This window comes from Phytophthora cinnamomi (assembly GCF_018691715.1).
Source record: "Phytophthora cinnamomi strain GKB4 chromosome Unknown Contig12, whole genome shotgun sequence".
Classification (NCBI taxonomy): domain Eukaryota; phylum Oomycota; class Peronosporomycetes; order Peronosporales; family Peronosporaceae; genus Phytophthora; species Phytophthora cinnamomi.
Window position 1 is genome coordinate 688,526 of NW_027150945.1, and position 14,734 is coordinate 703,259.

Here is a 14,734-nt window from a genome sequence, read left to right on the forward strand (position 1 = left end):
AGAGAGAGGATTCACTTGAGCGGAAGCCAGCAAATTCGGGAATGAGGCGCTGAGACTGAAGTGGCTGCCAGGCTCCCCCCGATCTTTGCGGCTTCAACCAACGTCACACTCGTACCTAGTCGGGAGTATACAGGTGGCAAGTGTGATGGCGCGCTCCCCCACCTCAGCTGGCGGCTGCACCAGCTCAAACTTTGAGTCAAAGTGCACAGCCGAGTGCGCTGAGCAGGCTGAGCCGAGTGGGCTGTGCACTCTGATCATGCAAGAGTTTCACACTCATGACATCATGTCCTTGTAGTACATGTACATGGACACTTTTGCTGAGGGAAGCAAATGCTGCAAATTCACCCACGCAAATGATGGGACGGATTAGCACCGGGATAACACGGCGGATGATGGGCCATCATTGATGGCACAGACGAACGTCCAGGAATTGCCTGCAGCTGTGTGGGAAGAGCGAAGCCAGCCCGGCGAACACCACCGAATCGGGGCCGCCGAGGATCAAGAGCGACGTACAAAATGCACAAAATCCATTTCTATTGCTCTGGCACGCGGCCAGCTGCGCCGCGGCGTTCCTTTTTGCCGAGGCTCTACTTGCTGCTGCTGCTGGCATTCCTGATTTTTTCTTGAACCTCGTCCTGCATGGCGGAAAAATACAAACAAGTGATATGGGGTCAGCAGATGCACACACACGCTCACTTAGGTGGAGACACGCCGATGAGGCGCAATCAGCCCGTACCTGCAGACGGGAGAAGAACTCCTTCGAGTTGGAGAACTGCTTGGACGAGCCCTCGATCTGCTTGCCCGTGGTGATGTTCTTGGCGCCGGCGATGCTCTCCAGCATCTTCTTCTTCTCGTACTTGTTGCCCAGGCCCGGGTTGAGCTTGGCCACCAGCCGCTCGTCGAACTCGCGCTGGCGCTTCTCCTTCCGCCGCGCGTGCTTCTTGGCGTTGCGCAGCGCCTTGCGCTCGCTCTGGGTCATCTCCTCCTTGGACTGCAGCACGGCCTCGCCGCGCTTGCGCTTCTTGTCGTACACCTCCTCTGGCGCCTTCAGGTTCGCGTCGCTCACGCTGATCGGCACCACCTCCTCCATGGCGATGGCGGGCACCGCAGGCTTGACCTGCAACTCCTTGACTGCCGGCTTGGGCGTGAAGTGGTAGTTCGACAGCGCGTCCAGCTTCCAGCACAGGCTCTTGAACATCACATCGATCTCCTCCTGGTCCTGCTTCGACTCGTCGTCGGCTTCGAAGCCCATAGCAGTCTTCATGTACTCCTGCTCGTAGATCTCACCCAGACCCTCCTTCGACTTCTCCATGGACACCTCCTCCAGCTTGTTCTTCTCGTCCTGCTCGTTGCCGGCGAACTTACGAATCACATCGTCAAAGTCGTCCTCCAGAATACGCTTCTTGATCATTTCCTCCAGCGCGATAGACACTTCTTCCGTGATCACCGGGGCCGCCTTCACTGGCCTGTCGTAGTCCAGCACCGCTTCTAACAAACTATTCTCCGGGCGCGCCGCGGAGCGCACTTCACCCTTCAGCAGCCACGGCTTCTCACTGATAGCCTCCTGCTCCAGCTCCTTAATCTCCTTCTGCAGACGCAGACGCTGACGCTGGTGCGACGACATGATGCCACGCTCGGCCAGCTCCTCCTCATCGACATCCTCCTCGTCCGGTTTCGCACGCTTAATCGTAGGGTACTCCTCATCATCGTTATCTCCTCCCTTCATCTCAACGTCATTGAGCTCCTCCTCTTCCTCCTCTTCGTCGCCCTCTTCGCCTTCCTCCTCATTGTCATCGCCGAAGAAATCATCGTATTTCATGTCCTCCGCAGCGTCCGCATCCGATCCCTCCTCCATCTCGTCGTCGTCGTCATCCTCCTCCTCATCGTCATCACCCTCCTCCTCGTCTTCGTCGCCCTCCATTTCGTCGTCATCGTCGTCGTCAACCTCCTCTTCCTCGGCCGCCTTGTCCATTTCGTCCCAGTCGAAAAAGCCGTCCTCCGCGACATCGCGCGTCTTCTTGTCCTTCTTCTTCTTGGTCTTCTTCACCTCCTTCTCCTCTTCGTCGGACTCGGCCGTCTCCTCGTCTTCCTCGTCGCTGCCCTTCTCCTCGTCACTGGCGGCGTCACTGTCCTCCTGCTCCTCCAGCTTGTCCACGTCCTCCTCCTCCTCTTCCTCCTCCTCGCTCTCCTCCTGCTTCTCGGACGGGAACAGCAGGATGCTCTCGGGCTTCTTGCTGAACGTGCGGATGCGCTGCGTCATCTCCGTCACCAGCGGGCCGTTCAGCAGGCGGAGCTGCTCCCAGATCTGGTCGGCGTCGAAGCCGTCCACGTACAGCTCCTCCAGGGGCGCGGCGCCGCCGCTCTTGCTCTGGTACTTGGACGTGCGGTCGAACGCATGCTTGGCGAAGGCCTTGACGTCCTTGGCGACCTCCTCCGACGGCGTAAAGAACACCTGCGCCGCAATCCAATCAACACACAGTCAGCCAGCCACCTACTCTACGGGACGCAATCGACGCCGGCGCACCTCGGGCTGCTGCACCACCTTCTCGCGGAAGCTGGCGATCACGGACGCGTCCATGCTGTCTCTGTGCTGCTGGCGTCCAACAGAGTTGCTACCCTTTCGTGATCCAGTCAAAGCGTTTGGGTCATAAACGTGGTGTGGCGCACGCCAACTACAAAATGGGCACCGGCTGGCGAAAAAAAAGGCAACTTGCCTTTTTTGGGAGGTGCATGTTGCAGTTGTTGCAGTCCAAGAGCTGCTGAAGGTTAATTAATACGCAGCGCTACGCTGTGCATGTGTGCACTTATACAAAGGAATCACGTCGATTTCATATACCAGATGTGCAGCCGCTTGTACGTTGCCGCTGCGTCTACACGGGCCGCCAGCCTTGCTCGGCTGCTTACGTTCTGCCTGTAGTGGAATCACTGCTCACTTGGCTTTCCGCGCCTTCTTCTTGGTCTTGGCCTCATCCTCGTCGCTCGAGAGCCCGTCGCGCGGGATGTCGGCCCAGCCGTTCGGCGGCACGTCGGCGAACTTGCGCGCGTGGCGCTTGATGTATTTGTTCATGGAAAACATCGTGAACGAGTCGCGTTGAAATACCTGTCGCATCCTATCGTCCAGCAGGATCGTGCGCTTGTCCTGCGGGTCCTGCAGGTTGTGTTCGTGGATGTACGCCCACAGCGCCTTCACGATCTCGGGCCGCGCCATCCTGTCGCGACCGATAAGCGAGGCCAGCTCGGGCGACACCGACAGCTCCGTGTAGAACGGGTTGGCCTTCTTCTTCCCCTCATCACCTCCATCCTCGGTCGAGACAGTTTTCTTCTTCCTCTTGGCCGGTTGTTTCTTCTTGGCGGGTTTCGACTCGTCCTCGTCGCTCGACACGCCGTCGCGAGGGATCTGGCTCCAGCCTCCAGGCGGCAAGTCGTCGGGCTTGCGCACGTGGCGCTTGACGAACTTGTTCATGCTGAACATGGTGAACGAGTTCCGCTGGAACACGCCGCGTAGCGTGTCATCCAACAGGATGAGCTTCTTGTTCTTGGGGTCCTGCAGGTTGTGCTCGCGGATGTAGGCCCAGAGCGCCTTGACGACCTGCGGCCGCGCCATTGTCTCGGCGCCAACGACCTGCGCGAGCTCCGGCGACAGACTCAGCTGCGCGTTGAAGCCTCCTCCAGCCTTCTTGACGCCGCCGTCCTCCCCGTCCGCCTTCCGCTTGCGCTTCTTGGGCGCCACAGCCTTCTTCTTGGGCGCTGCCTTCTTGCGGGGCGAGCGCTGCTGCTGCTCCTGCTCGTCGTCCGCGTCGGCGTCGTCATCTTCGTCGCTCGGGTCGGGCTCCTCCTCCTCTTCCTCCTCGTCGGCCTGCTGCTGCTCGATGATCTCCAGGATCGTGGCGTTGATCACGTCCTTGTAGCTCGACAGGTCGGCGTGGAACTGGGCCTCCAGCTGCTTGCGGATCATGCGGCGCGAGAGCTGCTCCAGGTCCGCGTCCTTGAGGATGAGGCGGATGGCCTCCGTGAGCTGCGCCGCGTCCACGGCGGGCGCCATGGGCTCCTGCCCCAGGCCCGACAGGTCCAGTCCGAGCCCCATGCCGTCGCTCATGCTGGAGAATTGTATGGGACGCACCGCAATTGGGGACTCATAGGCGTGCGCCCCCTGTGTCTTCAACTTGCAACCGTTGCGACTTGAGGGGCTCGTTCAGTCTGAACATCTTGTTGCAGTTTTGTAGCCATCTGTCGTGGCATTGGAGTGTTGCAGCGGAGACCGAAGGCCCTTCCGCGAAGGGTGTCAATGTCGATGCCTTTTAAGCTCTTGGGGAAGATTGAGCGCCCGGTAATGAGGTCATGTTGAATGGGGCGAAAAGAACTGGCGGCACAGAAAGAAGCTGCTATATCTCGCCGAACTTGCGGTCCATCTACTTCGAAGTATTATGCTACAGCCACACGCCACGTTACGTTATATGTACTGTGTTCTCATGCAGGCAGTCTTCTGTCCATGGATTCGACCATCCAATTCAGCAAGTGATCTCCAGAGGAGCCATCCATCTCACGTCGCAGGAAATAACCATTTTTTATGAAAGCAGTTGCCGTTTGGTCCTGGAATAGCACAAGGGCTGATAAATAATCGGCGGGTGCGCAAAAATATTTTACGGGGGAGTACGAGAGGTTGAATAGTTAGCTGCGCCACGCCAAGTCAGACTCGGCAGCGTTTACTGCCCGAACTCGATCGATGCACAGTCATTTTTGACTTGGTCTGTGCTTTATCCATCCAACCCACGTCGACTTCATTGGGGCTTGAGCACGAAAGTTGCTGGGAACCATGGCACTTTCCAGCAGAATTTCCAGAGATGAACGCGTCGTGCTGCAACTTCTGGAAGAAATTCATCGGTTAGTGGATCTGGCGGGCGGAGAGACGAAAGAAGGCGAGGAGATCAACCCGCGCATGCACCCGGCTGCGAAATTGTATCTGGACACACGAGACACGTTCGAGGTTGTTGAGGATTTGGTAGAGGAACATGTCAAGGGCAGACCGAAGCTTCTTCGCAAACTCAGCAAGCAACTCAGCAACAGTGACGTGACGGTGGCGTCGCCCCCAACGTCACCTCGCACAGCTCTAGCAATTCAAGTATCAAATGAAGCTTCCATTGACCGAATCCAGGAGATGTTTCGGCACTTGGGAAGTCTGCTCGGACCTTCCATTCTGAAAGAATTACGGCTACGTAAACTCTCAATGACGTCGATCTTGCATTACGTGAGATTTTTACCGATGGAATACCAGTGGACAGCGTATAAAGAGGCACGGAAAGAGGAGGTAGAGCTGGTGTACCGCGAGACTGTTTATAATTCTCTAGCTACACCTCTCCCAGTGATCCACCCAACACCACAAACAGATACTCAAACGCTTCGACAGCGAGCTGACTTTGTAAAACATCAGATTCGGAATGACGTTGACACAGTCTGTTTATTTGCTGCGGACGGCACGCTCACGACGATTTTCGGTGATGATGGAGCTTCTGTGGAGGAAAACGTAGCGATGAAATTTGAATCGCTCATTGCAGATGTGTACAGTGTTTACCTGAGGGAAACATTGGACGTGCAAATGAAGCATTTGACGCAGGTTTCAGATCAATGGGGTCATGATGTCGCAATAGCCTCATCCTCTTCGAAGCACGCACCCGATCATGGGCCACCACTAGTGGTGCAATGTTTCTATCGGCCTCGCAAGTTTCGCACCAAAGGGGGGATTTTTCCAGACATGCTCATGAACTTAGTGAACAGATTCGTGCATTTGCCAACAGCTCATCCAGGTCAACAAGCTAAGCTTCTCGTGGCAGATCCTCATCACGTTGGCGTGTGGTGGCAGAAATCCGTGTTTGCTGTTTCTGAGCGGGATGTCACTACTCTTCATGACGATGAGAGTCGTGACATTTTCGGTCGAGTGGAGACGTTAGATGGCCAGCTATATGTCCCGCTTCTTGGAAAAGGGGGTGAGCAAGATGGATCCCGTTTGTTCGGCCGAAGTGGGGGTCTGGCAAAATGGGTAGGCCAGCGTGTCCTTGTAAATAACGGCAAGGATAGCGTATGGGTGGAGGTTATGGTGGTTGATGTTGACGACAAAAGGTGCAAACTACAGATAAGGAAATCTCTCCATAAATGTCCAGATGTAGCTAGCTGGACCCAGTTCCTATCACTCAATGAGTGGGTAAATACGCGCGAGCTACGGTTCATCGGAGCTCCAATAAATCCGCACTTCCGCGTCCATATGGGGCTTAAATTCCGCGAAATCTTGGAGTCTGTCCAGGCTGTAGTTGTTGACGTCAGCTCCGTATTTCCGAATGGCGAGTTAAATGACAAGGTTGGGAATGCGCTATGGAAGGCAGTTGAAACATCGATCAGCAGGGGCGAGCACATATTCGCACGATATTTCCGATCAATTCTACAGCAGGACGTACTGACCCAAGTCCATCCTACCGTTTATGCCACGCCGACGCGTTCGCTTTCTTTGAGTCGGTCAAGCTCCCTCGGAAATGTGTTTTCTCCTGGGCTAGACAATATGCCTCAGTCAGTTGTAAGGGATATGGGGATCAGCAACCCAATCTCACCGGCGGGAAATTCCGCAAGAGGCAACTCCATCAGGCCCAATGTGCAGGGCGGGGCAGGATACTTTGACGAAAATGGTTCCTACTGCGCTCGACGTCTATCACGGGGCGGGAGAGGGGCTATATCAATGCGGCCAACCACACCAGAAACTCCAAGTCCTGCACGACCTTTATCACCATTTGAGAAGTTGGCACATCATTTACTTGAAGAAACCGAGATTGTAGGAACCTGTATCCAAGCCCAGAATGTCGCGCTGAGCTGTGCTTTCGTGCAAGTGCTACTCGAAAAAATCGCCAAGATGAAACGTCAAATGCAAACGATGTTGGAAATGCCTTTGTGTACGGTCGAGAACGTCATTTCAGAGCACGCAAATTCTTGCAGACTTCTCTTCGTATGGAGGATATGTCGGCATCAGGTTGATACCATGCCACGAAAAGGAAGGAGGGGCAAGCGGCGCCACGCCGAACATGATAGCCGATATATTCATCTGAGTTGGGTCGATCATGCATTCGAGCGAGTGGAGACACAGATTGTCGGTATGATGCATTCGCTTGTCCATTATGCACATCGTGCCTTCTTTCACGAATGCATGAATCACCTGCTCCCCGGAATTTACGAACAGCCATGGACATCTAGCAAACCGTGGTTTGGGAATACCCGGTGTACTTACACTGTCCAGGGATTCGTCTTCCGAATGCAATTATTGCTGGAGTATGTTAATAACACGGTCCTGGTGGGTTACGAGCGCAATCTAGGTGTGCACGAGAAAGTGTACGAACTTACGGTTCGAATGCTCTTGGACGTGCTAGCATGCATAGCGGAGGCGTATGAAAATCTTCAAGTTTCAAGATCAAGGGAAAGCCAATGGAAGATCGACATTCTCTATCTTGTGTGTGGCGTGTACAAATTTCTACGGCAGTTGGATCAAATGTTTTCCTCCCGGGGCGCCAGCCAAACTGCCAAGGGTAAACGCAAAGGTACAGTACATGCACGATGTGTTGTATTTGCGGAGCGGCGTTGGTGGAAGAGATCGCACCTTACAATGTCACCATTGATTATCGCTTTCAGCCATGATAGACATTCGAAGTATCTGTTTGCGCTCCCTCGTTCATCTAGCCATTCGATCAGGCCCCGCCAGCATTGTATTGGATGCAATGTCGAAAAAGGCACAAGCAGGTAGCTTTGAACAGTTCGCAGGTGTGGACACGATTTCGGAGTTAGAATATCACGTTGTCTCTATCCTCGATTCGGTGGATCCAAAAGGAGACGTGTTGGGCGATTTTGGGATCGACGAGGTAGGAACTTTGAAGCGTGTTAATGCTCTTTGGTGAGAACACTAACCGTGTTTATTTGGCCAGAGTGAGAAGGAACTATGGAGGATACACACGGTATTTGGAGGCATCGAGCTAAAGAAGCTCAAGGAGGTTGAACTCAACGTGAGTAGCCACATTTTGCGTTATGCTTCAGTTGCGATTCAGCTAACAAAACTTATTTTTCAGTGGGTGGCCCTGATATCACGAAGCTGTCTACCTAAACGAACGCTGGTGGGATTTCTGCAGCACCGACACGAGCTTGGAGACTGGGCTTACCCTGCATTGACAGAAGAGGAATTGCAAGCGCGGGAACAAATTCAGCAGGTACGAGATATGCTGTCTTGGGATTGGGTTGAGTTTGAGGACTAACACACTACGCCATGCCAGTTTATCGACCAAATTGATAACGACGCTGACCAGAAAGATAGTGAGGAACAATGTGCTAGCACTACCGAGCAAACGGCAAATGACCTCGACAATAACTCCCAGCCGCCAGAGGCAGGTGAAAGCATATCCGAGACGTCTTCAGACACACGATCTCTAAATTTGCCCACATAAAATATTGCTGTGCAATGCGTTTCTGGTCAATCACTGCACCGGCGAATTTATTGCTGATTCCAAGGCAACGAGGCCGCGTTTTGGACGAAGAGGATTTCAAATCCTGATCTTAGCGATGATTTGGAGTCAAGCATGAACGGCTTGCTGTCCCCTAAATATAGTGTGCAGTGCTTCGCTATCTGAGCGATGAGCGTTATGCTGCACTTTTGTTTTGCAACGGCTCACCTGCATTGTGCATCCCAAGGGCTTCAACACATCACTACCCAATACATTGAGAAGTAAGTTAGAGGTTTTACGCTGCGATGGAGATGATGTCAGGGATGATGGGTGCAGCTGCTCCAGCGCAATGGACACAGCTTTGGGGTCCTGCATTTGGTTCGTCGGGATCGCAGCCCATGAGGCGCTCGGCTCACGCCATCGCCACATTCGAGGACAATATGTACCTATTCGGTGGTATCGGTACGAACGCACTTGACGAAGATATCGAGTACAATGACACGTGGGTGTTCGACCTCGTAGACAGACAATGGTCGGAGTTGCAAGTCGGGAACAGCAGGCCCTCGAACCGTTTTCATCATGCAGGTGTACTACATGCCAACACAACTGTCAACGAGTTTATCATATTTGGAGGACTGTCGCTCTTAGCTGCGGAGACTGACCAGGCTTCGGCAACAACGAGCAACAGCGTACCGGTAGTGCAGTACAACGACGTTTGGCGGCTCTCATTAACAGAAACTACTCCCGAATGGGTAATGGACCCCACTCCGGCGAAGGCTGCTGAGGTGCCGGACGCTCGTTCCGAACCTGGCATAGTGATTTATGACGATTATCTTTTCATGTTTGGCGGTATCGCGTACGACGAAAACGGTGTAGACGCCCCAGTCGACTACAATGATCTTTGGAGATACGACCTCGCCACCTACACATGGAAAAACATTGAGCCAGCAGGAGATCTGCAGCCTCCTACTCGATTTTCCCACTCGGTGGCACTGCTGCATGACGACGACGGAAGTGGTGAAGCTTATCTGCTTGCATACAGCGGCCGACATCTTCTGCTTTCAAGTTGGACGCTGCTGGACGACATTTGGGTCTACAACTTCAACAACAATGAGTGGTCGAGTGTCACCCCGTCGTCCGATGTTCCACGCGCCTACACATCCATAGTCACGACAAATGGTGTTAATATGTGGTTTTTCGGGGGGTATTACAAGCCTCAACAGAGCTCGAGCGGATACGTGTATGATGACATCGTCCTCGGCAAATTTGACTTGCAAAACATGGTGATGCAAGCGCGGCACGCTGTGATCGGGAACGATGAGGCATCTCCACCGTTGCGGTACAACCATCGCGCTGCGCTTTGGCGTGGGGATAGCATGGTGATCCATGGAGGTAGCTATCAAAGCCAACTGGGTGATGTGTGGGTGTATAACACCACGAATGCAGAGACGACCGAAGTCACGAACAACACCCTACCGCTCGACCCCGAGTCACTGGTCTACGTGTTGGGCGCCTTTATCGTCACAGTAGTCTTCGTTCTTCTCGTCCTCCTCCTCCGCTGGCGACGCGCAGATCGGAGAAATGTACGCTTTTGTTATGCTGAACACGCCTCAGCCGTGTTCTTGTAATACGGGACTCGAACAGCTAAACTGTTTTGTATAATCAGGTGCGTGCTGCGCAAATGCGAGGAGCAGCGGTGGTACGAGGCGTGACGAAGGAACGACTAGATCAGCTACGGATCACGAAATACTGCCGCGCCGAGCGAAACCCAGAATCACCGACAGAGCAGCTCAATCCAGCGGAAGGTGGATCTACTGAAAACGACGATGTCTGTCCGATCTGTCTGGTACGTCTCTAGCCCACATCAAAATTTCCCACCGAATATCATAATGACCTTGTATTCACTGGTATGATTCTACGTGTCGGACTATCGGCAGATCGAGTTTGAAGACGGTGAAGATGTCCGCAACCTGCCATGCAAACACATTTTCCACGTTGCTTGCATCGATGAGTGGCTCAAGCGCAATACGGTACGCCTCCGATACCAAGTGATGAGGAGCTACGACATTTACTCACCTCCTTCCGTTAATGTGTACCAGTCGTGCCCAATGTGCAAAAGCAACGTGGATCTGGATGCAGTGGATATCACCGTTGAAAACACTTCAGTTGGCAGAGGAGGCGCTGTTGTCACGCCCGTGCCCTAACTTCCAGGCGTAAAGTTACCGCAGGTTATACCCCTCAACTATATATCGGCGTCTTGGTCCTGTGCTGGTCACGATACTGCATTTGCCTCACTGGTCCGCTCACGATGATATGTTAAAGTCTCCCAACTCTTTCATTTGTATTTTTGACATGAAAAAGGCTTCAGCAGAAGTCCTCTCTATCTATCCGCCTATCGACGACGCTGGGAGCTCTGCACTAGCAGCTCCTTTGTCACCTTCGCTAACCGCTCCAACTCCTTCGGCGTCGCCGGGCCTCCCGCACTACAAACAAAAGCACACGCAAAACTCTGATAAGTCCACCAAAAGCACCACCCCGCCCACTCAACCCAGCACAACGTACATCCAGCGGATGCGTCCCTTGCCGTCCACCAGGTGCGCGTACCCCACGAAGCTGTTGTCCAGCTCCATGGGCGTGCGGAACTCGTCGCAGCGCCCGAAGTGCGCGAACGTGGTGGCGTGCAGCTCCTTGGGGGTTTTCTCCTGCAGCCCGCGCGTGATGCTGCTGCTCACGAGCTTCATGTACCAGTCCTCGATCACGTTGAGCGTGAGCGTCTGCACCCTGCTATCCAGCTTGCCCTTGCCGTCGCCCAGGGCGGCCACGAAGCCGTCCCGCCAGGCCGGCAGCATGTCCAGCCCGTAGTTCTTGAAGGCCGTGAGCACGAGCGTGGCCTTGCCCTTGGTCACGAAGCTCTGCAGGTCCACCTGCTTGCCCTCGAGGGTGTTCACCTGCAGCGAGGGGACACTCCGGGCCTTGCCCACCTCGATGAGCGCGTCGGCCCCTTCGCGCACCTTTCCCTCCGTGTCGTTGAGTTGCTTGAACTCGGCGAACATATTGGGCCGGTACTTCTTCTCCACCTTGCGGTCCGCCTCCTCGATCATCTCGTCCAGCGCCTCCAGCGCGTTGCGCAGGTTCTGCGCCGGGGACGCGCGCACCGACAGGATCTTCTTGGGCTTGGCGGCGGCGGGTACGTCGCTCTGCGCACTGGACGCGTCTGGGGAACTGGAGAACGCGGCGCGGAGCGCACGGCAGCGGCGCAGCGCCGACGTCGCGCGGCGGGACGTCAACATGATGGTCAATGTGAGCTCGTCGTAGGTGGACGGCGAGGAGGCCAGATACGCTTTGCGGCAAGACCCGGCGCGAACCGTATGCAAACCCGCCACTCGGTCGTTATAAAGTCGTAGTTAAGTGCTATACCTGTATGCATCAATTGACAACTTCCGTGGGTGTGTGAAACGGGTTGCTGGACGGGTCGTCGTAACAAGTTGTTGCCAACAACAACAAATGTACAGTACCACTGGGTGTACCTATGTATGTAACATAACATGTACGATTGTACCACGTGACTGGTACAAGCGCACTTCAACTTGCAGCATATGTCAAATGGCAACTTCCTTCTCGTAGTCAAGCTACTGCACTGAGCGAGAACGACAGTACAGAGTGTTTCGTGGCGGCGGGCTTTTAGGTGCCGATACAGTGGTGTGGCAATGCTAGTGCAGTGATGAGGACCTGATCAGCGGCTTATCTTGCCAGGAATAGCTGGCTATTTCGATGATGAACCAGGTAGCAAGGAAACACAACAGTGGGGGGTCTTGTCCAACAGGGGCTGCGCGGCGAGCACGCCGTGTGTGCGCGCAGTGGGAGGACAACGAGCCATTAGCACAAAGACCTCATGTCGATCTTTGGCGGCTCAGAGCGGTTCCCCAATGAGCCGGGTGCGGATGCATTATGTGCAGCTCGTTGCTGTATATCTGTCTGTGCCGCACTAACAACGCGTTACTTCCAGCTCGATCGCCGGGACCGATCTACGCCAAGCCGGATATACGCGCCAACGCGCAAGTCGTCATGAAGGCCGATTACAGGCCTGTCGACGAGAGTCGGAAATGGGGCAAGCGCGAGAGCTGGATCGGCGGTAAGAAGCTGCAAAGCTCGCGGAGCGTCTTGGTGTAAAAACACCTTGTTGATCGTTGTGATAATCTCTCTCTGCGTGTGTGCGTGGCAAGGTCCATCCCCTCAGATGCCCGTGGTTAACAAAGGTACCCCCACGAAACTTGCTCGATGCGCACGAAGCACCAAATCTGACGTCGACTTCAATTTACTTGCCAACAGAAAGCGGTCGAGCCCCTGGCCACTACAACGACAGCGTCAATCCTATTAAAACAAGAGCACCGAAGATGTCTTTCCCGAAATCCGACCGCTTCTTATCTCAGAAAGGTGACTAGCTATTATCCGTGCACAACGAGTTTCAACAGCGCTGACCGCTGTGTGTTACCACAACAGTAAATATGACGGATATGAGCCACCAGCGCGAATTGATGGCGGTGGAGAGTCCCGGTCCAAAGTACAACGTCAATTATCTGGCGGCAAACGGTGGCAAGGCTGCACCTCCAAGATATTCATTCGCCGCACCTCCTTCGCCAAAGACAACAGCGCGCGCTGAGGCCCACAAAACGCGTCTGCCCGACGTCGATACTCCTCGGCGCGGTCATCGCGAGTCTTGGCTGTCTGTAATCAACCGCAACGGCGTATTGGTCATGCCAGCTTCGCCTGTAAGATCGCGACAGTTCTCAAACGGAGGCACTGCAACACCAGAGCAGACTCGCGCCGCGCCACCCGAAGAAGCTGCACCACCCACGCCGAGTAACAATTCCAGTGGGAAGAACGGTGGCAATGCGTTCGGTCACGAGCATCGCTTCGGCAAGCGACAAATGGAGATGCCTAAGCCCAATACCCCTGCTGCAGGCAACACTCGCGTGCAGTTCGTGTCGACCACGCATACACGCGAGAACATGGGCGAGTTCTCGCCAGGGCCGATCTACTCGCCTTACAACCCGGAGTGCCCCGGCGGCAGACTGGCGCCGTCACCGAGGACAGGTCGGCGACCACAACCGCCAGGCAGCCCAGCAGACCCGAAAGACCCGCACGCGAACCCGAGCAGCCGCAGCTCGTGGCTGGCGGGTGCCGTCCGCAAGTGCGAGGGTCAGGAGACTGTGCTGCTGCGCATGGGGGACATCCCGCCCGGCCCGGGCTCGTACGCGGAGCCGCCGTCGTCGTTCGCCACCTTCTCGCACAACGCCAAGGCCAAGTCGATGCGCTCGTCCACCATGGTACGCTCGGTTGATAGCCACAGTGTGTTCGCCAGCAACGGCTTGCTAACCCTCTCGAACGCGCAGGTGCCCCGGCCGTCCCCGAGGAAGACGGGGGCCGCGTCCGCGCGGCAGCTGCGCCAGCGAGAGCCGTCCCCGCGCAAGGGCAGCGCCATGACGAGGCCCGCCGAGTCCACGGGGCCCAACGACGAGCCCTAGAGTTCGCTCGAACACCCACGCCAATACCAATGATAGATCAGATAGCTGCCATCCTCGCGTTCGCTTGCTTGCTTGCCTTGCCCCTCCGCCATCTCAGCTCGATGCTCGCACAAACCTCACCGAGAGAAACGCAGAGAGAAACTCAGAGTCCATGCGTCAGCCGTATCCACCGCTGATACGGTCAGTGTATATCGCCGCGGAACGTGAGGGGAATGCGTGTCAACGGACAACTTCAACATGCTGCCAAAAAGGCAACCTGCACCCGCCAGCGCGCAGAGGTGTCGGACGAATAGGGCAGACCAGCAACGCGCTTGCTGCTCGGCCTATCGCGGCGAGATGTGCCGTGTTGCAGCCTTTCCTGCTGTTGTTGGTCGCGGCGAGGGGGGACCTTCGCGGCATTGTCGGCTGGCGTACCGTCGGACGTCAAAGCACGAGCTGCTCGGCTCGGTGTCGCGTTGGCGAGTGTCGGATCGGCTAGTCGACGGCAAGGCTTCACGGCTCGACCTCCTCCTCTCACTGCGCGCGTCGCACGCAGCGAGCGGTGTCCACACCCCGCGGATAAGGTGTCCTTCGAGGGCACGGGTGCCGCTCGCAGCGACGCAGCGATGACTGTGAGACCGTGAGTAACGCGGAGCCTATCGCGGCAATGGGGCATTCGGGCGACATAACGCCGGCCGAGGCAGTGCAGAGCGCCGGAGCCCGGGCTCTCTTTCAGCACGCGCGCCATTTCCAGGCTCGGCGCCGACG

General features: G+C 55.5%; 6 protein-coding genes across 8 annotated transcripts; 3 read left to right on the top strand and 3 right to left on the bottom strand.

Annotated features, from left to right (window-relative positions):
- Positions 1-587: 587 nt before the first annotated feature.
- On the bottom strand, positions 588-2,578 carry IUM83_13582 (u3 small nucleolar; the record flags this gene model as incomplete). Its single annotated transcript, XM_067938268.1, has 3 exons — positions 588-635; positions 737-2,452; positions 2,525-2,578. The coding sequence occupies 3 exons, from the start codon at positions 2,576-2,578 to the stop codon at positions 588-590; spliced, it is 1,818 nt and encodes a 605-aa protein (XP_067797820.1).
- A 351-nt stretch (positions 2,579-2,929) lies between these two features.
- Positions 2,930-4,096, bottom strand: IUM83_13583 (the record flags this gene model as incomplete). 2 transcript variants are annotated; one of them, XM_067938270.1, is made up of 2 exons in its annotated part: positions 3,510-3,544; positions 3,646-4,096. In XM_067938270.1, the coding sequence occupies 2 exons, from the start codon at positions 4,094-4,096 to the stop codon at positions 3,510-3,512; spliced, it is 486 nt and encodes a 161-aa protein (XP_067797818.1). The 2 variants fall into 2 exon arrangements, with proteins under 2 accessions (XP_067797819.1, XP_067797818.1); XM_067938269.1 differs by having other exon boundaries at positions 2,930-4,096.
- A 3,426-nt stretch (positions 4,097-7,522) lies between these two features.
- IUM83_13584 (Ras guanine nucleotide exchange factor F) lies at positions 7,523-8,465 on the top strand (the record flags this gene model as incomplete). 2 transcript variants are annotated; one of them, XM_067938271.1, is made up of 5 exons in its annotated part: positions 7,523-7,571; positions 7,663-7,889; positions 7,953-8,030; positions 8,094-8,231; positions 8,295-8,465. In XM_067938271.1, 5 exons carry the CDS (start codon positions 7,523-7,525, stop codon positions 8,463-8,465), a joined length of 663 nt encoding a protein of 220 aa, XP_067797816.1. The 2 variants fall into 2 exon arrangements, with proteins under 2 accessions (XP_067797816.1, XP_067797817.1); XM_067938272.1 differs by having other exon boundaries at positions 7,953-8,018; positions 8,154-8,231.
- A 395-nt stretch (positions 8,466-8,860) lies between these two features.
- IUM83_13585 (Ras guanine nucleotide exchange factor F) lies at positions 8,861-10,666 on the top strand (the record flags this gene model as incomplete). Its single annotated transcript, XM_067938273.1, has 4 exons — positions 8,861-10,045; positions 10,129-10,308; positions 10,400-10,492; positions 10,562-10,666. The coding sequence occupies 4 exons, from the start codon at positions 8,861-8,863 to the stop codon at positions 10,664-10,666; spliced, it is 1,563 nt and encodes a 520-aa protein (XP_067797815.1).
- Positions 10,667-10,854: 188 nt separating this feature from the next.
- IUM83_13586 (atp synthase assembly protein atp10) lies at positions 10,855-11,752 on the bottom strand (the record flags this gene model as incomplete). The annotated part of the gene is made up of 2 exons (XM_067938274.1): positions 10,855-10,945; positions 11,025-11,752. The coding sequence occupies 2 exons, from the start codon at positions 11,750-11,752 to the stop codon at positions 10,855-10,857; spliced, it is 819 nt and encodes a 272-aa protein (XP_067797814.1).
- A 602-nt stretch (positions 11,753-12,354) lies between these two features.
- IUM83_13587 (FYVE and coiled-coil domain-containing protein 1) lies at positions 12,355-13,987 on the top strand (the record flags this gene model as incomplete). Its single annotated transcript, XM_067938275.1, has 6 exons — positions 12,355-12,397; positions 12,469-12,594; positions 12,686-12,718; positions 12,792-12,896; positions 12,963-13,789; positions 13,856-13,987. The coding sequence occupies 6 exons, from the start codon at positions 12,355-12,357 to the stop codon at positions 13,985-13,987; spliced, it is 1,266 nt and encodes a 421-aa protein (XP_067797878.1).
- Positions 13,988-14,734: the final 747 nt, after the last annotated feature.